This window comes from Ursus maritimus, unplaced genomic scaffold (assembly GCF_017311325.1).
Source record: "Ursus maritimus isolate PB19 unplaced genomic scaffold, ASM1731132v1 scaffold_22, whole genome shotgun sequence".
Lineage (NCBI taxonomy): Eukaryota > Metazoa > Chordata > Mammalia > Carnivora > Ursidae > Ursus > Ursus maritimus.
Genome location: NW_024424675.1, coordinates 17,183,660 through 17,210,544, shown reverse-complemented (window position 1 = coordinate 17,210,544; position 26,885 = coordinate 17,183,660). Strand labels below are relative to the sequence as shown.

At 41.5% G+C, this 26,885-nt stretch overlaps 3 protein-coding genes across 8 annotated transcripts in view; 2 read left to right on the top strand and 1 right to left on the bottom strand.

Moving 5' to 3' along the window:
- LOC103674415 (shieldin complex subunit 1) overlaps window positions 1-797 on the top strand; it is a 129,798-nt gene extending 129,001 nt beyond the window's left edge. For all 3 annotated transcript variants that reach the window (XM_008703325.2, XM_008703324.2, XM_008703326.2), the window contains one exon: window positions 410-797. In XM_008703325.2, the coding sequence (XP_008701547.1) occupies window positions 410-493 (84 nt within the window). In that variant the 3' untranslated portion in view covers window positions 494-797. The remainder of the gene's footprint in view (window positions 1-409) is intronic.
- The window catches only part of TRMT6 (tRNA methyltransferase 6), a 65,939-nt gene extending 40,639 nt beyond the window's left edge, over window positions 1-25,300 (bottom strand). For 2 of the 3 annotated variants that reach the window (XR_005836897.1, XM_040637994.1), the window contains exons 1-10: window positions 25,002-25,300; window positions 21,388-21,515; window positions 20,084-20,193; window positions 19,421-19,512; window positions 19,208-19,291; window positions 18,817-18,941; window positions 17,712-18,070; window positions 17,238-17,323; window positions 16,321-16,423; window positions 16,133-16,219 (exon numbers count right to left, since the gene is read on the bottom strand). Coding sequence is in view for 2 of the 3 variants with exons in the window: in XM_040637994.1 (XP_040493928.1) it covers window positions 16,133-16,219; window positions 16,321-16,423; window positions 17,238-17,323; window positions 17,712-18,070; window positions 18,817-18,941; window positions 19,208-19,291; window positions 19,421-19,512; window positions 20,084-20,193; window positions 21,388-21,515; window positions 25,002-25,129 (1,302 nt within the window). In the remaining variant the exon portion in view is untranslated. Of the gene's footprint in view, window positions 1-12,479; window positions 14,769-16,132; window positions 16,220-16,320; window positions 16,424-17,237; window positions 17,324-17,711; window positions 18,071-18,816; window positions 18,942-19,207; window positions 19,292-19,420; window positions 19,513-20,083; window positions 20,194-21,387; window positions 21,516-25,001 lie in introns of those variants that run through there. The other variant, XM_008703322.2, reaches the window with a different exon arrangement.
- Window positions 25,301-25,413: 113 nt separating this feature from the next.
- The window catches only part of MCM8 (minichromosome maintenance 8 homologous recombination repair factor), a 39,828-nt gene continuing 38,356 nt past the window's right edge, over window positions 25,414-26,885 (top strand). For both annotated transcript variants that reach the window (XM_040637990.1, XM_008703331.2), the window contains exon 1: window positions 25,414-25,727. The gene's annotated coding sequence lies outside the window, so the exon portion shown is untranslated. The remainder of the gene's footprint in view (window positions 25,728-26,885) is intronic.

Genomic DNA, 26,885 nt, shown 5'->3' with positions numbered 1-26,885 from the left:
TGATATAGAAATGAGTTGCTTTAGTCTATCTTTATCAGCTACTGGACTATAAAAATTAGTTTACATCTCGGAGAGTTAACATTATCAGAACGCTACCTGCCTAAACAATGATTTTTCCTAATATTGAATTATGCTGATTGGTGTTTCTCAAACTTGAACGTGCATCAGAATCTCAAGAGATTCCTAGCCTTCAGAGTTTCTGATTGAGGCCCAAGAATCTGCATTTCTGGTAAGTTCCTTGGTGATGCTGATGCTTCTGGTCAGGGGACTGCACTTTGAGAACCACTGATGTAGGGTATCTCATATGGCTTCTAACATATCAAAAATTCCCTTCTGTTCATACTCCCTTAAACCACAATAAAATGAATTGATCTGAGACCTCATGCCTCCACTTTTCTGTATTTTCTAGGAAAAGGAACTTGAGAATCTGGCTGCAATGGATCTGGAACTACAGAAAATAGCTGAGAAGTTCAGTGGTAATCGAAGGGGCTGATGGACGTTGGAGAAAAGGGCAGTTTTAAGAAGACGCCCTCACATTATCTATTTTCCAGTGCTTCACTGAAAGACACCATTTATTTACTCAAAAGCAGAAAGTAGAATTTACTATTCACTCAATGTTTGACACAATTGGAAATGCTTTAATTTTTGTCAGAATGCTATTGAAAATATGAATAGCATGACTTGTAGCATATCCTTTCTTGCAAAATAGACATATTAACATGCTTGTGACAATGACTGTGCTGTCACCCTTGAAAAAAAATATGTTTGTCTTGGTTTGAAATAATAAAAGATTCACCTAAGTCCAAAGCTTCATGTTCTTAGCTTCCTTTGGGCTAACAGGGAGGAGTGTGATTTTCAAATCCATTCTTTAAAGTAAATTTTAACTAGGATTTGTTGGTCTTTGGATGCAGAATGCGGGGGGGTGGTAAAAAAGCAAAACTTTTAAGTAAAAGAACGTCCAGGATATAAAGCAAAAGAGTGCAGGAAAAGACATCTGTTGCCCCAGGGTAAAGAAAGATTATTAAATAGGCTTGAAGAACCTATTTCAAAAATGATCCAAGACACTTACTTTTTAAATGCTATTATCTGGAAAGCTCTGGGAGTAGCCAGCCAAGGGTCATTTTTCAGGGCTGAGGAGGAGAGAGCCTGGATAATGGGAAGAACTCTGGACTAGGATTCAGAACATGTGGGCTGGTCCAGATAGATCCCTGGACCCTCAGGGCCTGTCTGATTGCTACTGAGTAAGAAGACAGGACTCTGACTCTATTATTAAGTAGCTGTATGACCTCGGACAAGCTGCTTTCCCTCTCTGGACCTCGGATACCTGCCTTATTGGGTTGTTATGAGGATAATATGAGTATGCAAAAGACTTAGAATAGTGCCTGGCATATGGCATGGTGCAGGAAATGTTGGCTGCTACCATTGTTAACCCTCCAGCTAGCTTCCTACGGCAAGACAGGTGGAAAATGTCCTCTTCTTTCTTTTACCTGTCATCTCATTCCTCACCAATGGTGCCTCCCAAGGGATTGAGCCCCGAGTGCCACAGCAGTGCGCTGCTTGGTAATACACCCTTTCTAGACTGTCTTTATCTCCCTGTCCTACTTACTGGTAAGCTCAACTGGTGTTTCCTGGAATCACCTCCCAAATAAACTGCTTGTCCTCAACTTCTTATTTCAGGGTCTGCTTCCGGGGGACCCCAACCTAAGAAACCATCCAAAGCTAAGCTTATATCATGACAAATATATCTAATGTACTGCCATTACAACCCTTTGTGTTACCGCATCTTGATACACGTTACTAAGAAATGCTTAACACATTGCAGTAGACCCGTCTCTCCTTTTTCTCTATTGCAGCTCAGCAGAAAACAAAATCACTTCCTAATAAAGAGGATTCAAGGGCCCAAGACGAATAGGGATTTACTCACTGGAAAAGGGAAGGCAAAACACTGCAATGCACCAAATGCTAGCCTGGCAAGCAACACACACACACTGACACACACACACACACAGCACTGCTCATGAGAAGCTGCTGGCTGCTGGCAGGTGGAGCATAACACTGCATGGTCCTGGCCTCCTGTTGCTGCCCTGTGCACTAGCACATCCTTTCGGTTTAGTTTGCAAACACTTCAGGACAGGGCAATGTGTAGGCACAGATGACCTATCAAGGATACAGGAGACATTCAAGAAATCCCACCTGAGCCATGGGCCAGCAAAGTGCAATTAGGATCTCTGGGGATGCCATGGCACCATTTCTTTAAGATGAACGCAAGGACTACCCAGGCCACTGTTTTCTCCTCTTTTGATCAAAGTAATATATGTTGATGGCAAAACATTAAATAGTCCTGAAAGGCATATAGCAGGTTGAACTGTGTCCTCCAAAATGATATGTTGAAGACTTAACCACTGGCACCTGTGAGTGTGACCTTATTTGAAGACAGTCTCTGCAGATGCAATCAAGTTATGATGAAGTTGTTAGAGTGGGCCCATATCCAATATGACCAGTGTTCTTATAAGAGGAGGGAAATGTAGATAGACACAGAAGAGAATGTCATGTGAAGACATAAACATAGAGGGAAGATGGCCACGTGAAGATTTGGTGGCAGAGACGGAAGCTGGGCTGCCACCAGCCAAGAAACATCTGCGGTCACCAGACCCTGGAAGAGCAAAGAAAGATTCTCCCCTAGAACTTCCAGGGAGAATAGCTCTGCAGACACCTTGATTTGGGACTTCTGGCCTCCAGGAGTGTGAAACAACACATTTATGTTGTTTTAAATCACTCAGTTTTTGGTCCTTTGTTAGGGCGGCCCTAGGTATCTAATAAGATCAGAAACAATGGCCTCTAACCCTCTCCTCCCAAATCCTTCTGCAGATGTAACCATCTGTATTTTAGAGTTCTTCTCCTGTTTGAATGTTTTAATTGTCATGGTCTCTAATATTTTATCAAAGAGGAGTTAAAACACAGTGATGGAACAGGAGGGGAGAAAGGGTCCCAGCGTTACAAAACGAAAGTACACAACATATCACTGTAAAATACAGTATAATTGGGAGATCTCAGGTGCTCAAATAATTAGCTACAATAATTACTACTCTGTAGTCCAGAAACCAGCCACTTGGGTACATAACAGACCTCAGTGAGAAAGTGAAACACCTAAAAAAAGTTAGGGTGTGAGCCATGTGGACCCCCAGGGAACAGACACTTCAGGCAGAGGGAACAGCAAGTGCAAAGGCCCTGAGACAGTAATGTGGTTGGTATGTTTGAAGACGAGCAGGGAGGCCCATGTGGAGGACATAAGAAGTAAAGTGGCACAAGCCAGATCGCACAGAGCTCTGTATGCCCTTGGTAAGGAGTTTTGCTTTTGCAATTGGAGAGATCTCAGTAGAGGACTGGACAGGATTTGCTTTACGTGATAACAACACTCCAGCTCCTGGGCACAAACACAAAAACCAGTAAGGACCACTGCGATAATCCCAGTGGATCACTGTGATGGCTTGGACCAGGGTCTGGCACTGGGGGTAAAGAGAAGTCGTCAAACTACAGATCTATTTTGGAGACAGAGGACAGGTTGGGCTGAAGGATTTGGTGTGGCATAAGTGAAAGAGAGATGGGAAGATTGAAAGCTTTAGGCTTGAGCGATGGGGGACAGCAGAGGTAGGGAGAACTGTAGGAGGGACTGCCTTAAGAAGGAAGATATGCGGAGTTCAGGTTGGGCTATGTTAAGTCTGAGATGTGGCCAGACACCCAAGTGGAGGTGTTGAGTTGGGTATATGGGCCTGGAGGTCAAGGGAAAGGACTGCTCTAAAGACACCATGTGGGAGTCATCATCATAGAGGTGGCATTTAAAAACTTAAAACTGGAAAACCAATAAATGAAGCCCAAAGTTAGTAGAAGGAAGGAAATAACAAAGGTCAGAGTAGAAATAAATGAAATAAAGACTAAAAAGATAATAGAAAAGATCAGCGAAACAAAGAGCTACTTCTTTAAAAAGATAAACAAAATTGAGATACTTATAGCTAGACTTACCAAGAAAAAAAGAGAGGGTTCAAATAAATAAAATCAGAAATGCAAGAGGAGCTGTTACAACAGACACCACAAAGGATCATAAGAGACTACTATGAATAATTATATGCCACAAATTGGACAACCTAGAAGATATGTATACATTACTGAAAACATACAACCTTCCAAGGCTGAATCGTGAAGAATTAGAAAATCTGAACAGACCAATTGCTAGTAAGTAGGTTGAATTAGTCATCAAAAACCTACCAACAAACAAAAGTCCATGACCAGCATCTTCACTGGTGAATTCCACCAAACATTCAAAGAGGAATTAATACCAATCCATCTGAAAATGGTCCCGAAAATTGAAGAGGAGGAAATTCTTCCAAACTCATTTTTATGAGGCCAGCACTACTTTAATACCAAAACCAGACAAGGACACAAATAAATTACAGGCCAATATCCCTGATGAATAAAGATACAAAAATCCTCAGTAAACTGAATTCAACAATACATTAAAAGGATCATACACCATGATCAAATGGGACTTATTCCAGTGATGTAAGGATGATTCAACATCTGTAAATCACTTGATACACCATATCAACAAAATGAAAGATAAAATCATCTGATTATCTCAATAGATATAGAAAAAGCATTTGACAAAATTTAACATCCATTTCTGATAAAAGCCCTCAACAAAGTAGGTATAGATATATAGGTATAGGTATTACCTCAATGTAATGAAAACCATATATGACAAGCCCACAGCTAACATCCTACTTAATGGTGAAAGCCTAAAAGCCTTTCCTCTAAGATCAGGAATAAGACAAGGATGCCCACTCTTGCCACTTTTATTCAACATAGCATCGGAAGTCCTAGGCACAGCAATTAGGTAAGAAAAGAAATAAAAACCATCCAAATTGGAAAGAAAGAAGTAACAGTCAAGATTTGCAGATGACATCATTCTACATAGAGAAAACCCTAAAAATTCCACCAAAAACACCAGTTAGAATAAATGAATTCAGTAAAGTTACAGGATACAAAATCAATATACAAAAATCTGTTGTGTTTCCATACACTAACAATGAACTATCAGAAAGAGAAATTAAAAAGAAAATCCCAATTACAATTGCATCAAAAAGAATAAAATATCTAGAACTAATTTGAAAAATATTTTTATTTATTTGAGAGAGAGCAAGACAAGGGGAAGGGCAGAGAGGGGGAAGCAGACTCCCCGCTGAGCAGAGAGCCTGATGTGGGGCTCCATCCCAGGACCCCGGGATCACGACCTGAACAGAAGGCAGATGCTTAACCGACTGAGACACCCCAGCACTCCTCTAGAACTAAATTTAACCAAGGAATTGAGAAACCCATACACTGAGAATGATAAAACATTGATGAAAAAGCTGAAGACGACACAAATAAATGGAAAGATATTCTGTGCACCTAGATTGGAAGAATTAAAACTGTTAAAATGTCCATACCACCCAAATCAGTCTACAGATTCAATGCAATCCCTACCAAATTCCAATGGCATTTTTCACATAAATAGAACAAACAATTCCCAAATTTGTATGAAACCACAAAAGACCCCAGATAGCCAAAGCAATCTTGAGAAAGAAGAACAAAGCCAGAGTCACCATCATGCCTGATTTCAAATAATATTACAAAGTTATAGTAATCAAACCAGTATGGTATTGGCATAAAAAAAAGACACAGATCAATGGAACAAAATAGCCCAGTAATAAACCCATACGCATATGGTCAATCAATTTACAACAAAGAATCTAAGAATATATAATAGAGAAAGGACAGTTTCTTCAAAAAAAAAATGATGCCAGGAAAACTGGACAGCTACACGCAAAAGTATGAAACTGTGCCACTGTCTTACACTAAACTTGAATGTAAGGCCATAAAACTCTTTAAAAAAACAAACCACACAGGTGGTAAGCTCCTTAACATCAAGCTTGGTCATGGATTTTTGGATTTGACACCAAAAGCAAATGAAATAAAAACAAAAATCTACAAGTGGGACTATATCAAACTAAAAACCTCCTGCACAGCAAAGGAAACCATCGACAATATGAAAAGACAACCTACTGGAGAAAATATTTGCAAATTATGTATCTGATAAGGGGTTAATACCAAAAAACCCAGACAATCCAATTAAAAATGGGCAGATAGGACTAGAATAGACATTTTTCCAAAGAAGACAGGGTGGTGGCCAATAGATGTATGAAAAGATGCTTAACATCACCAATCATTAGGGAAATGCAAATGAAACCACAAGATACCAACTCACACCTATCAAAATGGCTATTATCAAAAAGACAAGTAATAAATAACAAGTGTTGATGAGGATGTGGAGAAAGCAGAACCCTCATAAACTGCTGGTGAGAATGTAAACTGGCGCAGCCACTGTGACAAACAGTATGGAGGTTCCTCAAAAAATTAAATCTAGAACTACCATAGGATCCAGCAATTCCACTTCTGGATATTTATCTGAAAAAAAAAAAATGAAAACACTAATTTTAAAAGATATATGCACCCCCATGTTCATGGCAGCATTATTTACAATAGCCAAGATATAAAAACAACCTTAGTGTCCACTGATAAATGGATAAAAAAGATGTTTTATATATATTATGTATATGTACACATTATATATATACACATATATATATACACACATTATATATATTTATATGAAATGTGAAACTACTCAGTCGTAACAAGGAATGGAATCTTGCCAGTTGTGACAACATGGATGGACCTTGAAGGCAACTACGCTAAGAGAAATGTCAAAGAAAGATAAATACTGTATGATTTTACTTGTATGTGGAATCTAAAAACAAAACAAAACAAAAAAATCAAAACAAAACAAACCAAGTTCATAGATACAGAAAACAGACTGGTGGTTGCCAGAGGGGAGGGGGGTTGAGGGGTGGGCAAAATGGGTGAAGGGAGTCAAAAGGTACCAACTTTCAGTTATAAAGCAAGTCAGTCCTGGGGATATAATGTACAGTGTGGCGACTATAGTTAATGATACCATACTGCATATCTGAAAGTTGCTAAGATAGTAAATCTTAAAAGTTCTTATCACACAAAATTTTTGTCACTATCTACGCCGACAGATGGTAACTAGACTTATTGTGGTGATCATATCTCAATGTATACAAATATAGAATTGTTATGCTATACCCCTGAAACTATGTTATATAATGTTATAATATGTCAATTATGCTTCAATAGAAAACAAAAAAATCCTTAAAACTGAGTAAGATCGCCTATTGTTGCATAAAAGACGGTCCCTGTGCATTGGCTGCTAGGGGGCTATTTCTTCACTATAGGCTGAGAACTGTTAGCTCAGAAGCCTGCCAGTGCCAAACTCAAATTTTACACACCCACCTCTTTTAAACAGAGCCCAAATAAGCAAATTTTTGGACATTTAGGGTCCATTTGTTTTTCACACGTTCAGCATATTACCTAGCATCTGCCGACCATTGATTGATAGGGCCTTGTGGTTGTTAAGACGCCAAGCCTTTTAAGTTGTAAGACTCCTGTCCTTCAGAGCTGTCAGACCCAGAGACTCCACCTACACACGAAGAGGGGCCTCTCCAATTCCCCTCTCCCTGGGGGTTCCCCTGCCCTCCTCCTCTTCTGAGAAGTACCCCTCATGGTGTGGCTTCTGGACAGATTCCGGCTGTGAAAAACACCCTCTCCCTTGCTAACCTGCTGGAGCGGTGCCATCCCTCAATAAAGCATGTGGGTGCTACCGCCACCTCATGGTCACATCTTTTTCTTTGCTCAGACCCCAAATCCCTCCAACACCCTACACCTAGCAGCACGTAGACAAAAAAGGGAAAGGGTGCAACTGCTAAGCACTGGGGCATGCCCATGTGGTGCTAAACATTCATCTCAGAGATGAAGAGGAACCAGCAACAGACATGGAGGAAGAATAGGCAGAAAGGGAGGAGGGAAGCCAGAAGAGTGGTGTCCTGGAAGCCAAGTGAGAAAGCTGTCTCAAGGAAAGGGGTCACCCATGTCAAATTCTGCCCGGAGGTCTAGAGGACCATGAAGGAGCTCTGGATTTCGCTTTACATATTTTGTTGCTGCTTGCTCCAAACCAGCTCTCTGCTGCGGCTGCTCCAAAGTGCTTCTCTCCTGCTCTCTTCACCCCACAATCCCTCTCACTAATTCACTTAAATCCACGGTCAGCACATCTCTTAGACGGCCACAAAGCACATATTTTAAGCTTTGAGGGCCACCTGGTGTCTGTCACAAATATTCAAGCCCAGGTTATTAATGGAACTATATTAGAGCCAAAAAAAGGGGGGGTGGGAGGGTGGGAGGAGAGTACATATTAATTTCCTATACCTCAAAGATTTGATTCTTCCCCATAAAGAATCAAAAAGCAGAGGGTGTCTAATAAATGTTGATGGGAGTAGTTAATAGCTTATCAGTTATTCTTTAAGTAGCTATTCAGGGACTCACATCTCTTGCCATCTGCCCTGTGCTACTTAAGTTCAAGGAAAACCTATAATCTATTTTTACAAAAATTAACACTAGCCTAGAGGTAACATTATATTTCAAATAAAGATATTAGATACACCAGGATCCTTTCTAGCATTGCACTTAAATGCATTCCAAAATCAGGAACACATAACAGTAATACTAATCTTAAATACCAAGTTTCTAGAACAAGCATTTTTTTTAGCATTGCTCTTGCAATATTTACAATAAACACTTTAAAACAAGATCCAAATACCCTATTTTTTTCAAAATTTTGTACATAATAATGAACAATATATTTTTGGCTTTTCCATATACAACTAATAAATGAATGGTTGCCTATTAAGACTGCTTCATGCAAGAGAGGACCAAGATGGCAGCATAGGAGGGTCCCTCCTCCCACGGATGCATCAAACATACAATTACACATGGAGTAATTTCATTTGAGAGAAGTCCAGAAACTAGCTGACTGACTCCTACACATCAGGAGAATGAAAAAATACCCACATCAAAACAGGAAGGAAAGGCTGAGAAACACACTCTCACCATCAGCTCCACCCTGGGCACAGTGACAATTAGGAGAGAACCCCCAACTCTAACTCCCAGCTTCTCCCTGACTGATGGGTTTGCACCACACATCTAGCACTCCAACTTTCAAGATTTCCACTCAAGGAATGGGCCCCCCCAAACATCTAGCTCTGAAAGTCATTAGGGCTTGGGTCCATGAGACCCTTATGACTGTAGCAAGCAAAGAAGTTCGCAAAGTCACAAGAGCACTTGTCTCGGAGATCAGTGCAGAGGTAACAGGAAAAGACTGTCTTTCCTTGCGGGACATAACTGTACACTTTACAAGCTGCTGCCTGAGGGGCTGGCTTCTGATTTAGTGCACATTTAGAACTGCAATCCTCCCAAAGGCCCGAGGAGCCAATGGGCACTTCCTTTACCTTCTCCCTCTGGTTCACTCCAATGATAAAATCAGATCACCAGCATCTATCTTGGTGAAAGGAGCTTGTACATGTGTCTGGCACCCCAACTTTTGTGGCTGCCACCTGAGGACCCCGGATCACTTCTAACAGCCAATGCGAATTGCATTCATGAGTTCCACAGTACAACAGCAAATACAACAGGGCTCGGCATAGAGGAAGCAGGCAAACATGCCCATCTCCCAATTTCTCCTGGAAGAGCCTTAACCACATTCATTCCCACCTGCTGCCTGAGAATCCAGCTGCTAATCAGCCTGCTTCTAGGTGCTGACAGTAATTCTCCCCTTTGGGATACTAGCAGGTCTTGGCACACCCTCAATTATTGGGGACCACAAAGAACAAAGATGGTGGCTTAGATAATCACAAAGGTTTTTGTCTTTTTTTTAGGGGGGAAGGGGCAGAGGGAGAGAGAGAATCTTAAGTAGGCCCCATGCCCAGTGCAGAGCCCGATGTGAGGCTCTATCTTACAACTCTGAGATCATGACCTGAGCTGAAATCAAGAGTTGGGTGCTTAACCAACTGAGCCATCCAGGCGCCCTGACAATCATAAAGGTTTGACAGACAACCAGAAGCTCAGACTGAGCTGATTGGTGAGGCTTATCTCCTACACAAGACCAATCTGTCAAGACTGGGAGAGGTTGCTGTCATATCTAATATGTAAGCACCAAAATACAGAGTAAAGAAAAAATAAAGAAACAGAGGAATACGTTCCAAACAAAAGAATAAGATAAATCTCCAGAAACAGATCTTAATGAAACAGAGATAAGTGATTTATTTTATAGAGAGTTCAAAATGATGGTCATAAAATGCTCACCATTAACAAAGTGAGAATTTCAAAAGACAGAAAATGTAAGTACCATAAAGAAATCATAGAGCTAATACAATAAGTGAACTAAAATATTCAATATAGGGGTTCAACAGCAGATAGATCAAAGAAAGGATCAATGAACTCAAAGACTGGGCAGTGGAATTCATCCAATCAAAGGTGCAAAAAATTTAAAAAATGAAAAAGAGTGAAGATAGCTTTAGGGACTTATGTGACACCATTAAGTGGACAAACATATGCATTATCTGGGTCCCAGAAGGAAAGAGAAAGTGGCAGAAAAGTTAAAAAAATAATGGCTAAAAACTTCCCTAACCTGGAGAAAGAAACAGACATTCGATCCAAGAAACCCAAAGAGTACCAAATAAGATGAAGATACACTGAGACATATTATAATTAAATTGTTAAAGATTAAAGATAAGGAGACTCTGCCAGAGAAAACCAACTTGTTACCTACAAGGGAACCCCTATAAGACTACCAGTGGATTTTTCAGCAGAAATTCTCCTTGTCAGAAGGAAGTGGGATGATATATTCAAAGTGCAGGAAAAAAAAACAAAAAACTGCCAATCAAGAATACTCTACGTAAGGGGCGCCTGGGTGGCTCAGTCTTCAAGCGTCTGCCTTCAGCTCAGGTCAGGTTCCCAGGGTCCTGGGATCAAGCCCCGTATCAGGCTCCCTGTTCAGCGGGGAGCCTGCTTCCCCCTCTCCTGTTCCCCCTGCTTGTGCTCCCTCTCTATCAAATAAACTAAAAAAAAAAAAAAAAAAAAAAAAAAAAGAATACTCTACTTAAGAACACTCTAAGCTGTCCTTCAGAAGTGGACAGTATTCCAGACAAAAAGCTGAAGTTCGTCACCACTAGACTAGCCTGACAAGAAATGTTAAAGGGGGTTCATTAAGCTAAAATGGAAGCCACTAATCAGCTAATTGAAATGAGAACAGTATAAAACTCACTGATATATAAATTTGGAATACTGTAATGGTAATGGATAAATCACTTATAATTCCAGTACAATGGTTAAAAGACCAAAGGATTTAAAAATAAACAATAAATATAATAATTTGTTAATGGATACACAATATGAAAAAAACAAATTATGAAATCAAAGTCATAAAACATAGGAAGGGAGTGTAAACATATAGACCTTTTGTATATGTATATATATCTGAAGGAAACAAAATCAGTATCTTGAAGAGGTATATTCACTGCAGCATTACTCACAATAGGCAAGATATGGAAACAACCTAAGTGTCTGTTAATCGATGAATGGATAAAGATGGGGTATCTATACACAATGGAACATTATTCAACCATGAGAAGGAAATCCTGTCATCTATGACAACTTGGATACCTTGAGGGCATTGTGCTATGTGAAATAAGCCAGACAGAGAAAGACAAATAATGTATGTTACTTGTATGTGGAATCTAAAAAAAAAAACCAAACTCATAAAAACAGAGAGTAGAATGGTGGTTGCCAGGGGCTGGGGTGGGGCAGGCTCTGAGGAGATATTCGTCAAAGGGTATAAACTTCCAGTTATAAAGATGAATAAGTTCTGGGGATCTAATATACAGCATAGTGACTATAGTTAATAATACTGCATTAGATACTAAATTTGCTAAGAGAGTAGATCTTAAACGTTCTCACTACCAACAGAAATGGTAATTATGTGATGGGATGGAGGTGTTTCAGCTAAAGCTATAGTGGTAATCACTTTGCAATATGTAACTGTATCAAAATAACACATTATACACTTTAAACTTACACAATATATATTTTTTAAAAATTTATGTATTTTAGAGAGGGAGAGAGAGTGCACACGTGAGTGGGGGCACGGACAGGGGCAGAGGGAAAGGGAGAGGTAGAGACAGAATCTCAAGCAGGCTCCCCACTGAGCGCAGAACCCAACGCGGGGCTCAGTCTCAGGACCCCGAAATCATGACGTGAGCCAAAACCAAGAGTCGATGCTCAACCAACTGAACCACCTGGTGCCCCGATTTACACAATGTTCTATGTTAATTATAATTCAATAAAGCTGGGGGAGGGGAGTTATGCGCTACACAATTTTAGTGTACCTCTAAGCTAAAAAAAAAAAAATCTAATTGGCACCACTGTATATTTCCAAGTACCCTAATCCAGTGAAGAAATAAGGTGGACATCACAAAATGACTTTTGTCTTTATTTTTTGATGGCCACTCATTTAAGTGTTATGTCACAAAACTCTCCTGGTGGCTAGATGTCCGGAAGTCAGAATTATCCATTCATCTGCTCCAAAGGTGGATGTCCACTTTACAAACAAGACAAAAGCATCATGTATTTTGCTGCGCTCTTCACGTGGGTGCACACAAAGGAGTGTTTCTCAAGCACGGGCTCTGGGCCAGCAGCATCACCTGGATACTTCTTAGAAATGCAAATTTTCTGCTCCACCCCAAACCTACTGAATCAGAAACTTCCAGGTGTTAAACAATCCGGGTTTAATAAGCCCTCCAGAGAATTCCGGTACTAAGTTTTCAAGGTATTGAATTCAGCATCAGTCCTCAAAGATGAAGTAAATAATATTCAAGGGAAAAAAATAACACAGGTTAGGTTAACTTTTGCTGCTGGTACGTGAGAGGAGTTCACAAGTCAACTCCAGGGGCAGCTACACGGGCACACGCCTTGGTAGTGCAGACTTCCAGAACGAATGAAATGTGATGTGCCTTGAAAACTGGATGAATCCCAATGAGGAGAGGATTAAAGCAACAGCAACCAGCGGAGACCAGACGCTACTGAATCCAGTCTGCACATGTGCTCTCCTTGACAAAACGTGACTGGTTGTATGTGCGTGATGACTTTGCGAGGACATGTTCAGTGATGTGTCAATTGGGGCACATTTTCTTATACAGATCACATGTTGCATCAGCTGAAAGCCAGTGAATGTGGTGTCACTGACCCCATCATTAATGTAAATCAGAAGAATTGTAATAGGAAACACTTTTATTCTTTAAAAGCAATTGTTTTAAGAAAAAGGAATCAAAACTGTACTTGTTGGTAATCACATTGACCATTATCAGGATAATACATGCTATCAGGAAAATGTAATTTCTCACCCCCCCCCCCAAGATGCTCCTTGCTGGATGATCAGCATCTATGCTATAACGATGTGAACAGTACACACTATGAGCATGTTTAGTGAGCAAGACAAGAGCCACGGCTTACTCTAAATACTTCCCTTGGCCGCAGTAGATGACCAAATTTGATTATGTTTTCAGAGCTTAGAAAGGCTAACCACCTAATCATGCCAGAGCTCAACAAACCAGCATTAATCATCACAAAAAAGGCACTTTAAAATACATTTGACAAGGAGTGACACTAATGCAATGAGAACTGGTCTAAGCCCTGCACTAAACTTTGCCATAGATCATATAAATAGTGCATTCTCTCTGTTTTCATACGTATATATAAATATATATATATATGTGTGTATATACCAACAACCATAAACATATGCGTGTGTGTGTGTGCACGTGTGTATCTCCATAAGTCTCTGGGTAGGGGGGAAAATCTTTGCTATTTCCTTTAATTTAATAGAACACAAAAATTCTAGTCACTTCACTTGGAACAAAGAATGAGGAGATGGGCAAATTAACACAAAAAAGTACCCTACTACACCTTTGTGTATCGACAAAAAAAAGCAATACAATAAATACTCAGAACTTTCCTAAGTTGTCAACTATTAAAATAAAAAAATCTAGTGTTTTAAAAAAGTTTATTCCACTGGAGGGAACAGGGAGGGTATTTTTGGTACTGTAAATCTCATACACTCACACATCCATATTGCTTAGGTTGAAGAGAGTGGAATGAACACAAGAAATTTCTTCCACAAATTCTTTCTTTCAGTACCCAAGTTTTAGGTATGTTGTGTTATTCCACTTAGCTTAACATACAAACAAAGTCTTGTATAAATATATTTTTAGGATGTCTAAATTCTCAAGATATTTTCACAGAGTACTAAAAGTACTTAGAGGATTTTTGTGAAATAAACAGAATTGGCCATATATACCAGTCCACTGCATACACCCCAGGCTTGGGTATTTGGGCTCGATGTTTTGACAGACCAAATTTATCTGTGCCAGAGGTGGACAAAAGGCTTACTCGTCCTTCCCAGGAACAAGTGTATAGACTTACTTTTAGAAGATGAGAAAACAATTAGTAATGGCATTAAAGTTTAATTACTAACTGTATAACGCCTGAGGACAAAAATCAGAGCAATGTTTGAAAGGTTAAGAGTCAGACTCCGGGCATTTCCGTTTTTTAGCTGCTGGCTCTTCCGTCTTGTGTGATTCTAAAGTGCTTGCGTTGGATTTGAGACTGGGGTCTGCTTTAAGGTTATCCATGGCAACAGTGAAGCCTGAGAGAAGGTACCCCCCACCTCCACTCATCAGTAGTTTGGGATGACTTCGATCTGGCAAAACCTAATTAAGACAGAAAGACATTCACGTTTTCCTAAGCAGATAAAGCAGATAAAGCAGATAACAACACACATGCCAGAAATCAGAATTTAAATGACAGAGATTCTCTTGAAGATTTAATCGGACCAATTCCTAAAAAGAGTTCCTTCCTTCACAAGATAGTGCAGATAAAAGCGTAGAAACTGGTTTAAATTTCTTCTGAAAATTTCTGAAGCTGCTGTTCTCAACCCTGAGGCAAGCTTCCCGTGGCAAACGAGCAAATGTTTGTGTAGTACGCTGGGCCTGTGCACAGCTTTCTTCCTATCGGCTCCAGGAAGCTTCATGGCCAACAGTGGAGCTTGGGTCCACGGGGAAGTAGCTACTGGACACATATCCAGAGCGTTCCTTCCCTGATACCTTGTTAACTCTGACAAAATTTCTCCTCTGCTGTTACCACAGCTCAAGAAGATGACTGCCATGAAGGGCAGGGTCCGCTCAGGGCTTTGAGTATCCTGGATTAAGGTAGTACGATGTCCAAGCAGCAGGGGAGGGCCTGTGGCGGCCGTGGAGGTGCTCGCTCAGATCTCCCTTCAACAGGGAACCGGCTGTGAGGAGTTCAGGCAGCAGAAAGCCTCTAACTGCTGCTCCTTTGGGATCCTCCGCAGCATTCACACCCAGGGAAGCCATGGGCTGCTCCAAGTCGATTACTGAGCACGGGTACCCAGGACTGCAACACTTCTGCCCAATACAGGCTCCTTTAATGGGCAACCTTTGCTCTGGGGTTCCCCATCATCCTGGCTGAGACTTCCTGAAGGCAGCGCTGCAGGCTCATCCTCCCATCTTCCCTTCTCTCCCTTCTTTTGCAGCAATCAGACCTCCACCATGGTCTGAGGGCTTTCGCATCTGATCCTGTTCCCTCTCTCCCTCGTCCTTCAGAGGCATCTTCCCCAATAAATCCCTTACACTTCTAATTCCATCTTGGCGTATGCCTTCGAGAGGACCTGAACTGACATGGGGCCCACCAGTAAATCCTGCAAACCTACTGCAAACACATCCCAGCAGAGAGGGGAGAGTCACTTTCTTGTTGGCCTAGGGATTTTGCTATTATCAGTTATTCCCTCCACAGTGATCTCGAGGCCTTGGAGAAACATGAACCACAACTGTTTGCATTTTAAATGCCTCTGGATTGGAGTTACAGAATAATAGACCCTGACATGAAAGGAAGAAAAAGGGTCAGGAAATGCCAGGGCACTTTGAGTTACAGGCAGGAGATTCTTTCATCTCTGTAGACAGAAACAGGGGCATTTATTTAACAACTTCTGGCACTACCGCAGAGAGCCAGCGACTCAGGAGAGCAGCTCCCTGGAAACAGCTGGAAGAACACATACCTGGTAATTCCTGAGCCAGGTTTCAGACAGCCTGAGGTTGATGACCCCTCCTCTTTCCCGCAGTTTTGTGTAGCATTCCAAAAGAGGCTAAAGGCATAAACAAATTCTGTAAGAATGCCTTCGAGGGCTGTGATTTGAGTATTAACACGAAGATGCAAGAACTCCCGTCCCTTCCATTTCAGCATTACCTCTTTATACTGACAGTAGACCACAAACGGCCTTGAAGGGGCCACGAAGTCCAGCAAAGACAGCAGGAGTGGAGTGGGATGGAAACGACTAGCTACAATTAAACTGCAAGGAAAACATCAGACAAATTATTTCTCTACTCGGCAAAGTAGAGCATAGATTTTAAAATGCACTTAAACTGGTCATCTATTGGGGCGCCTGGGTGGCTCAGTCAATTGAGCCTCTGCCTTTGGCTCAGGTCATGATCCCACGGTCCTGGGACCGAGCCCTGTGTTGGGCTTCCTGCTCTGCGGGGAGCCTGCTTCTCCCTCTTCCTCTGCTGCTCCCTCTGCTTGTAGTTTCTCTCTAATAAATAAAATCTTTTTAAAAAATGACCATCTATTCATTTGTCATGACTCACACAAGGAAGAGCTTTAAATATAACATTCTACAAACTCCCCCCCCCCAAAAAAAACACGAGCTACTATTTTCTAAGAAACACAAAATGAATGAAAAGCTCTCGGTGCTTGGCAACTCTAAGTAGCATTTAACGACATTCTTGATTTGAAAAAAAAATCTCTGGAAACAAATCCAACATTGTAATTCTGGCTTTGCAGATACCAGAATCTACGTCTGTCAGGTTTTCCTTAGCCTTTACCATTGGCCAACATCGCATCAATTTGAATGGCCCACCACCCGCATGTAGCAGGACCACACAGACTCATCTGATACACTGTCAACGGAGACATTTCAAATTTATTCTAAAACTCTGAAACCAGCACAATTTCCCACCTCCACCAGATACAGCCTCCTTTAAAAACCCAAGATAGAATCATCATCTCTGCTCCCACTGTAATCAAAGCAGACACACAGAGAATTCTAAACTGTTTGAAGCAAAGCCCACGAGCACCCAGATATCTGCATTCCTTCATCAACGCACCCATCTGAGTTTCTTTCACTCAGCAGAGCAGCAGCCTCTAAATGTCTTTTCCTTTGCTCTTCTTGTCTCCTCTGCTTTTCCTGAACCTTCAAGAAGAAAAAGAAGAAACTAATGTACTGAGGTCATTCAGTCAGGTTTATGGAAGTGCTGGTCTGTCAAAACATCTCAACAGTATTTCTCAACGTGGACTAGAGCAGCAGTAGGTCATTCGTGAGGAAGTTGAAAACACACAAACCTGCTTGTTATAGAACCATCAGTAAGCTACCTATACAACACTTCTGGACCCTAAAGCTCCACCCCAAAGAATACATCACATATGTGTGTACACCCACACACGCATTTTCTCCATCTGTTTTGGTATTTATTATCTTGGGCCCTGATGCTCCAAAGCCAAACTGAACCTCAGTGCTTAGATGAAGTTAACTGAAACTCTGAGGGGAATACTGTGAAGGCAGGGGGACTCTTAACACTTACATAATCCTTTTTGCTTCCTCTCTCTTTAGGCTCCTTATATTCTGGCTCCTGAGAGACGATTTCCATTGTTTCCTGTTCCGGTGGGTGATGGCTCTCTGGGGCTTCTGCCATGCTGTCTTCAGTCTCCTGTTCCGAAGTCTGTTTTTCCTCCAGGGTGCCATTACTTTCTTCAACTGAAGCACTGTCTTTAGGCTCTGAAGATAACATCTCCGCAGAAAATGTTCCATTTAGGAGACTGTCCACTTTGTTGAGTGGGAATTCATAAAGACCACTGAGGAAAGATTTGGGAAATCCAAAACATGCTGTTGCTGCCCGAACAGGTCCACCTCCAGGGTACAGCTGAATAATGGAACCAAAACCTGAAGAGATTAAAAAAATAAGTATCTGCTCAATGGAGGGGATTCCAGACTCAGCAAACCCTCAGGGTCCTCCACAGTAAGAGGACTGAAGATCTCTACTCTTTTCAGGGGCTGCAGGATGACGCAGCTTCCCTGGTGGTCTGTTCAGTCTGTGAATATTCCCAGTGAAGGAAATATAATTCCAAAACACACGAACCTCCATGTGACACTACAGCAAAACCCTGTGATCCTGCAAAATTGGGTGTCACATGATTGGTGACTGGCTCTCAGTACAGCCATTCCCCCAGTCCAATCCTCAATCAGGGCAGTTAGAAGTTTTTAGCTGCAACAGGGTTGGAGAGAGGGCAGGCAAACCGGGCTGTGTTGTGTTCCTCCAAGACAAAATATACCCCTCGTAGTCTTCTCATCCAATCCCCTCTATTTAGGCCAATAAAATGGGCACCAGCTATCCAAGAATTTACTGAAATCACTGTCCTGGAGGTTGAGGCCAGCCAAAGGCTTCAGAAACATCCCCACTGACACTGAAGCTGGAAAGGGCAATTGCCATCCAGGGGCACCGACACAGCACTGGCTGAGAGATGTGGATTCTGCAGGAAGGTCCCAGGGACTGAGGCGGTACGGGCCCACCCAAGCCACTTCGTGAATCTCACAGTAATTAAGCTTCACTTTCTGTGCGTTTGAGTTTTTAAGCCCTTCTACTCACATCATGGTGGTGCTTTAATGAACCTAAAAATGTTAAATCTTACCTCCCATCCGTTCCATTATTGCACCCAGCACCAAGCCTGCACAGGTTTCCATTACAATCATTTTATTGCCAGCACGGACATTTCCCAACGTCAACATCTGGGCTAGTGTATCATACCTCATGTGGCTAAGGAAAAAAGAATGATTCATTTATTTTTAGCTAAGCAGAGCCAGCTATTTTAATCATCATTTTTTAAGTTTTGTTTATTTCATAAAAATTATGTTGATAAGACTACAGTCTGCTTTGGAAGCAACAGTAAAAAGAACTTACAATTCATGAGGTAGGAGGGCACTTTATGCAGGTGAGCAAGTTTTTCATTTTACTTAAAATCATGACTTTTCTTAAAGATATATTTTCCCCCAAATATACTTTTGAAAGGAAACAAAGCGTACTTAATTTTTCCAGGTTCTCTTGCATAATACATAATTGAAAGAATGCGGGTGGATGGCTTCACAACAGTAATGACGGCTTCATACCTGGGGGGAGAAAAAAGAAGACACCAGTTTTTAAAAACTGGCTTAAAAATATTTTATTTTTAATAATATACATTTTATAAATCTATGAAGATTGCATACTTTAATCCTTTTCGAACAAAATCCACTTACTTCTTTTTCTTCTTTTTTATATATTTATCTTGAGCAAATTCTGTCTTGTCCCGGAATGTTGTACTATTTTCAATTAACTGCTGAACTATTTCCTATAAGAAAAGGAGGAAGCAGATTTCCTGAAACTTTATTTCCACTGAAATAACTTCAAAGGTTTCTTACCCTAGAATGTATCCAAAGGTCTGATTTTCCAGTTCCTTTTCCACAGAAGTCCAAATGAATAAACTGCATTTTTTTTCACTCTATCTAGAACTTGTATTAAAATATAAGTACTTTGTAACTGCACTTAAGACGGTAAAAACAAACAAACAAACAAACAAACAAACAAACAGAGATACATACTAAAGGGAGAAGGAATGTAAAGGAAACCGTCCTTCCTGAAGACACTGGCTGAAAACATTACTGAAAACGAACCAAGTTAAGCTCTGATACGCACTAAGTTATTAAATTCTCTTTTGCTAATAATGTCAGTAATATCACTCACTTATATTCCTGCATATAAGAAATGAAATCTTTGATATACTGAATGGCATGTACATGTCAAGCTATTTCTAAGAGAAAAACAGTATTTTTACATTTCATCTTAAGTAAATCCTGCTTTAAAATCCAAGCAATTTCCTCAATACCAAACAAAAACAAAACACGACATCCTTTGAATATTACCTCTCCTTTAATGCCTTTGTCCTTTAAAGCTTTTATGTCATCTTGAGTAAGTTTCTGAGATTTCCCATCATCAATTATATTTCGATTATCAGTGCCTGCTTCTTTGGTCTCTAAGGAAGGAAATTGCTTCATGACATTTATGATCTGAAGTTATGTAAAATCTTTCTTCTTCTAATTTCATGTCCACATCCAGCCCATCTTATATACGCTCTGGCCCCTGGTGACCTCCTCTGACCTCATTTCTTGGCCCCTGTGCTTCAGCCACACTGCCCTTCTGACCTTAAACACACCAAGCACAGGCTCACTGCAGGCTTTGGCACCTGCTGCTCCCTCCACTGGGGAGTGTCTTCATGACAGAGCTTTAGGTCCTTTCCAACCCTCAGGGCTGAGCTCATCATCTCAGCCATGTCTCACCCAATCAGCCTCCAGTACACCTCCCTGCTTTACCATCTTCACAGCACACATCACCATCCGCAAGTGTGTTGTTTGCTTGTCTACTTATTCTTGGTGTTCCCCACTGCTCGGTACACTTTATGAGATGATTTAGACAGTGCCTAATCATGCCTGGCACATATTTGGTGCTCAATAAAAATATGGACGTTAGTTTAAAAGTATTTAATTAACTGGTTTGAACCAAAACTTCAATAGTATTTTAGTTATTTGATTTTTAAAATTAATTATTTTTTAATTAATAAAGTATTTTAGGTACATTTACTTTAACAAATATTGAAATATTTAATTTTAATTAACAATAACAACTAAAATTATGGGGTCTTTGTTACAGGCAAGGCACTGTTAAGAACTTCGTATGTGTTATGTGACTGAACACTGGCTACAGCCTAGGCACTATGGCTCCATTTTACAGATGCAGATATAAAGACCTACAGAAACCAAGTAACCTGCCTAAGGTTACAAGGCAAGTGATGAAACTGGAACTTCAACCTCGTCAGTTAAATTGGAAGCCAGACTCTTAACTCTACCTGACATGCTAACTGACGGCAGCTGTTATGTAACTTCGGGGCACTGAAAGGACTCTACCTGCTCTTACACTAAAGTAGCAAGGATTCTTCTAGGATTAAAAACTTGGCCCAAAGTCAGAAAGCCAGTTAATGATAGGCTGGAGCCAGAATCCAGGTACCCAAAGCCAAAGGCAGACCCTGCTTTATTCCACCAAGCTACAGTTCTTAGATTGTAAGTTTAAATTTCTTTGGGGATAGCCTGAGTTAGCATTTTAGAATTGGGCTTGACAGGTTTCTGACTAGCCAGCTTAAGAGCACCTATTTCATATACCCAAAGCAGTGCACCTGAAGTAGGCTCTTCCTTCTTCTTCTTAGGCTGAAGACTTCCTCCATTGGTCACTTCAAATGTGGTTCCATAACTATGGCCAATGACGTTATCCAGATAGAACCACTGTTTTTCAAAAGTTACTTTTCTGGGGAAGAAAATGCAATTAGCTGAATCTCATTTGCATTCAGTATAGAAAAGATAGGCTCAAGCAAGTTTATTTCAAAACTGGTCTCCATAAAGAATGATGAGCAGCATTACCTCTGAACATAAACTGACAAATGAACTAGAGAGAACCGGGTTGGGGCAGAGACATAACATTAGTAAGAACCTACAAAAACACTGAATTTGGAAGGAGAAACAAGAACAGAAGACGTTCCTTTTCTGAGGCATTGGTCTGACTCCAATTGGCACTGACAGGATGTTGAGACTCATAGCTTTGTGGATTTCCTGTATAGCATTAAGTGTTACCAAGGCTGCCAGGCCACTGGACACACACTGTCACACCCCTTGCAACTCTAACTAGAAACTCTCAAAACTGAACTATTAGTGAGATGACAGGGATTTAACAAACTCTCTGGTCTAACTGGCTATCTTCTTAAAAAATTATCTTAGTAAAAACAGGGTTGCCTGGCTGGCTCAGTCAGTAGAGAATGAGACTTTTGATCTCAGGGTTGTGAGTTTAGCCCCACACTGGGTGTGGAGCCTACTTAATAAACAAACAAATAAACAAGTAAAATTATCTGGTAAAGGCAAATTATATTTAGAAAATAAACATTATTGACAATCTATACATTTGGGAATGGTGCTTAACGCTGACAATGCTCTACTGAGGATCAGGCAACTTCAGCTTTCCCCATTACCTGGATTTTTATCCTATTACCACTTAAAAGGAAGATCCCACAAAAACAGAAAAAAAAATTTTTTTTCCGCAAAAAAAGAAAACTAATACCCACTGAGTGCTGACAAGTAGCTAGGCAGTATGTACCAGTGTGTTTCATACTTCTTTATTTAATTCTCACAGTAATCCTAGGACACAGCTCCTTCCAGATGAGCAATCTGACACTTAGGGAAAAGGATCTTGTCCAAGATTCACAGTTACAAAGTGGGAGCTGGGATTAAAATCCAGGTCTGCCTGACTCCAAAGCCTGGTTCCTTCCACTATATCACACAGTCTGCTCCAGAAAAGACTAATGAATCTCAGGAAGCCCCGCTAAGCTTTAGGACATGGCCCATGTCCACAGAATTTGGAATCCTGGAAGACACATACTGGTTAATTTTGTTTGTGCCCCACCCACACCTTCTTTTCCTTTCTCTGTGCCCCAGGAGTCTGACTATGACAGACGCATAGACCACATCACCCAGACTCCCTTGCCAAAAGTTTCCCACCACTGCTAGACCCTGGGTGCATCACCATTCTGTTGGTTCTCCAAACCTTGCCATGCCACTGTCTGTGTATGTGTCACATCTTCATTAAATCTCCTCACTTGAATCATGAGTGAACTCCTGTGAGATCCTAAGTGATCCAGATAGGGTCAATTCTTATTCTTTGCTAGGTGCCCAGTTTCTATAACATAACAGAGCATAATAGACTCTCAAAATATTTGCTGATATAAATTCAGTCAATCCAGTTGAAACTCAGTTTAGCCCAGATGTGTACCCCATACTCTCATCCCTTGAGCACCCTAGTACTAATGAAACACTGAGTCTGAGCTAGGTTGGGTTTACCCTTCTGGCAAGTGGTCTCATATGCAAAGAAGGGTGGGTCACTCAAACTGATGCGTGACAAGAGGTCACTACCCCAGTCAGGAAAGTGGGACCCAGTCATAAGAATGTGGTGCCTTGTCTTCACTAAGAAGGAGTGGGATTTGCAGAGTCTCCTTCCCAATGAGTCAGATTGCTTCTGCCCAACCAGATGTGTACAGATCCAAAGAAGAGTGAAGGGAGAGTCTGCCCTGGGATGTAGATGAGTTCAGAGGGTCATTTACTAAATAAAATGGAAACTAATGCACTGGCTTCTGCCAAGAAAAGTAATGAAAAGTGTTTCCAAATAAAGGTGTCTAGAGTGCTTACAGAGTCCTTTTTAGAAATGAAGATGTTACTATCTGCCTTGTTGGTAATGAAAAAGCTCTTGTCTAAAAAAGCACAGTAACAACCACACTCAAACGACCACATGTTAAAATCAGGCAACTTAAACGTATGAGAAAGAAAAGAAAGAAAAACCAAAATTTCACCTGCATGGTCATTATACAGCTGTATAAACTTTGGTATCATTTCATCAAACTTACAAGGGCTTTGCTGCACTGCTATACTTCAATTAAAAGCTTAAATAATTAGTATTGGCTCTTTCCAAAAACTATATGCTTGAAGGCTGGTCCATATTTCTATTCAGAAATTCTAAAGAGAAAATGGTGCAGCTATTATATTTCTGACTAAAGGAAACTCCCCCCCCCCAATATTTCTTTGTCTTTACTAAATTGATTCTTATGCAGTAAGACTTGGCTGTCACCAGCATAGTGTTTTGGGGACTGTTACTTGACTATTTTCTAATGACACTTGTTTCACTTTAAATACCAGTCAACAGTTTGATTCACACAGGAGTAAAATAATTCATGTCATGTGTGCACTTAGAAACTCCAAATCTACCACTACCTGGCCTATGGTCTGCAGAAAGCTGTCCTGACACAGAACTCAACTTACTTCATTGTCAAAAGTATTATAATAACCTAACTCAAAAAGAAAGCTTGGCTGTACTTTTCAGATAATTAACTGAAACATCTCAATATATTTTCAACATTAATGAACTGTTGGGGTTTAACAACCTCACCACCCCTGCCAAGAAGTTACCAAAAATTCCCACTTCTCTAATATTAAAACAGAGTTGTAACTAATCACCGGGTTCACAAATCAAGCCTAATTTCAAGTTTTGAGACCTTGAGCAAACTGCTTTTGGGGAATTTAACTTTCCTAGACCTGGCATCCCTTCCTGTAAAGTGAGGGAACCCTAGAGTGATCCTACGTGCTATGAGAAGTTGTTCTCCAATGTTATTAGGTATAAACAGTTTGGACAGAGAGAAGAGCCCGAGGGACAGAAAAGGTCAGAGAGGTTTCATTTTTGTGGGATTGATCCTGCTGACGGAGAAAGGAGAAAGGATGGTCTGTGGGGAAAAGGCAGGGGAGGGGAGGACCCTGAGGGGCAAGGATATCAGATGATTGATGGGTTCTGTGAGATAACAGGAGAGAACATCTCAGGGACCTAGAAGAACCCTAGGACAGAAGGCAAGGTAAGCGTGGGGAGGGAGGAGGGCACCTGAGCACCGAGGGGCAAGAATGGGAAAGGGGCCCTGTGGAAAGATCGAGAGGAATGTTGAAGGCAGAAGGCCAGGTTTGAAACCATGGAAGGGGCAGTCTGCAGGAAGACAGGAGTGATAGGTGAGACCCCGAGGGCTGAGAATGGGACGTTGGGGGAAAAGGCCTCTGTGGGAAGACCAAAAGGAAATAACGAAAGAGGAGGCTGGGGATCCGCAGAATCAAGAATGGGACGCTGGTCGAAGGGGCTCTGTGGGAAGACCTGGGGGGAAGGGGTTTCGAGAAAATGGGGACGGGGACCCCTAAGGCCAGCGACCTGACTTACTTTCTCCGCTGGACCTGCACTGCTTTGAACACATCTTCCCGTTTCAGCACCACAAAGTCGCCGTCGCGGATGCGGTGGTCCCCGGGATGCGGTGGCTGTGGGCCCGGCAGCTCTTCTGAGCCCTCCATGGAGCTCAGCCGGTCTCCCCGCTCTGCAGCGTCTCTCCTGCCACCCTCACCCCGCCCCTCGTCCTCCGCTGTAGCCGCGGCCAGCCTCACTACCACAAGCCAAGTGGACGCAGAACCCTCCGACCGGGACCGCCCCCACGTGCTGCGCGCCGCTTCCGCTTTCCGGTCGGAAACCCCGAACAGCTTCCGGCAGCCCCGCGGCTTCCGCCTGGCCGAACTCCTTGATTGGCCGCACTTTGTTCCGCCCCTCTAGTCTCGCCCCTCCTTGGACGGAACTTGCGTCACAGACGCGCCAAAAAAGAATTTGGAAGCAGACGACCTCAGCTTGAGTAGCTAAACATCTTCCCGCGAGTCTGCGAGGTGTCGGAGGAAACAGGTCCCCGACCCGCTCCAACAGATGAGACTTGGCCCCGGCGCGAGGACGTCAGGAGGACTGCGACCGAAGGGACTTGGGCAGGAGTCAGCTGAGGAGCTCGGACCTCAATCTCTTCTTGGCCCCGCCTATCTCCTTCCACCCCTCTCTGGGAAAAGGGGAGACCCGGGCGGGGCGCACCTGCTGCCAGCTGAGAACGGAGATAGCTTTGGGACCTCTTTGCAAGTAAGAACAGCTTGAGGAGACCTAAGTGAAGTAGCGTATTTAACGAAGCACAGCAGACCCCCGGGTGGCTCCTTATACCCAGTTCTGCAGTCCTATTTCTTGCGTTTGTGTTGGAATTTTTACTATTCTCACTATGTTCTCTTATTTGGGGAAGATATGGCATGTAGCGTTCTCGAAGGAGCAGTTTATCTTGAGAGTCTGAAGACGGACTCAGGACTGCCACCAAACAACTTGAATCTTGATCCATTTCTCTGGGCTTCAGTTTCCTAACTTGCAATGTGGTCTAGACGGTTATAAGTTTTATCTTGTCCTAACACCGCGGACTTGTTTGGGTATTAACTTATTTATTAGTTAAATCCTTTCAGACAGATTGGGATACGGTCTTCTGGGAAAAATTGCACTACAGTGTACGGATATATTCTTTATTTCTTTTTATCCTTAGGATATGAACTATTTTTAAAAATAAGCTTTGTTTTTTTAAGAACGGTTTTAGGTTTCAGAAAAATGGCACAGAAATTGCAGTTCCCTTATGTTTTCTCTTCCCTCCCCTCAGCCCGGGTTTCCCTTGTTAACACCCTGCAATAGTGTGCTACATTTGTTGCAATTAATGGACCGATATTGATGCGTTATTAATAGCTAAGCTTCAGAGTTTGTTAGGGTTCACTCTTTCTGTAGTACAATTCCATGGCTTTGACAGATGCATATCATATATCCACCACTACAATACCATACCGAATCATTTCACTGCCCTGAAAATGCCCTGTGCTCCACCTATATGAATTATTTTAAAACCCATTTTATAGGTCACTTATATTTTGAATATTTGATACTTAGCCAGAACTATCTTTGAGTTTAAAGAAAATGAGTATCTTGCTATGTACAAAACAAAAAATGTGAAGAGATAATCAGCGAAAAAGATTATAACGTTAACAAATACGAATATATTATCAAAAAAACTATTGCATTTCCATAAATTTATCTAAAAACTAAATTTATCTAGTCAGTATTGACCTAGAAATGATCTTTCTTCTATTGTCTTTTTAAGAAGTTGTTCAGTCTCGGAAAATAAACTTCTTTCCCATTTAACCCCTACAGAGAAAAAAGATTGAAATTTGTACGTAGCATGTTCCACTCCTGTGCTTCCCCAGAAAGGTCTAT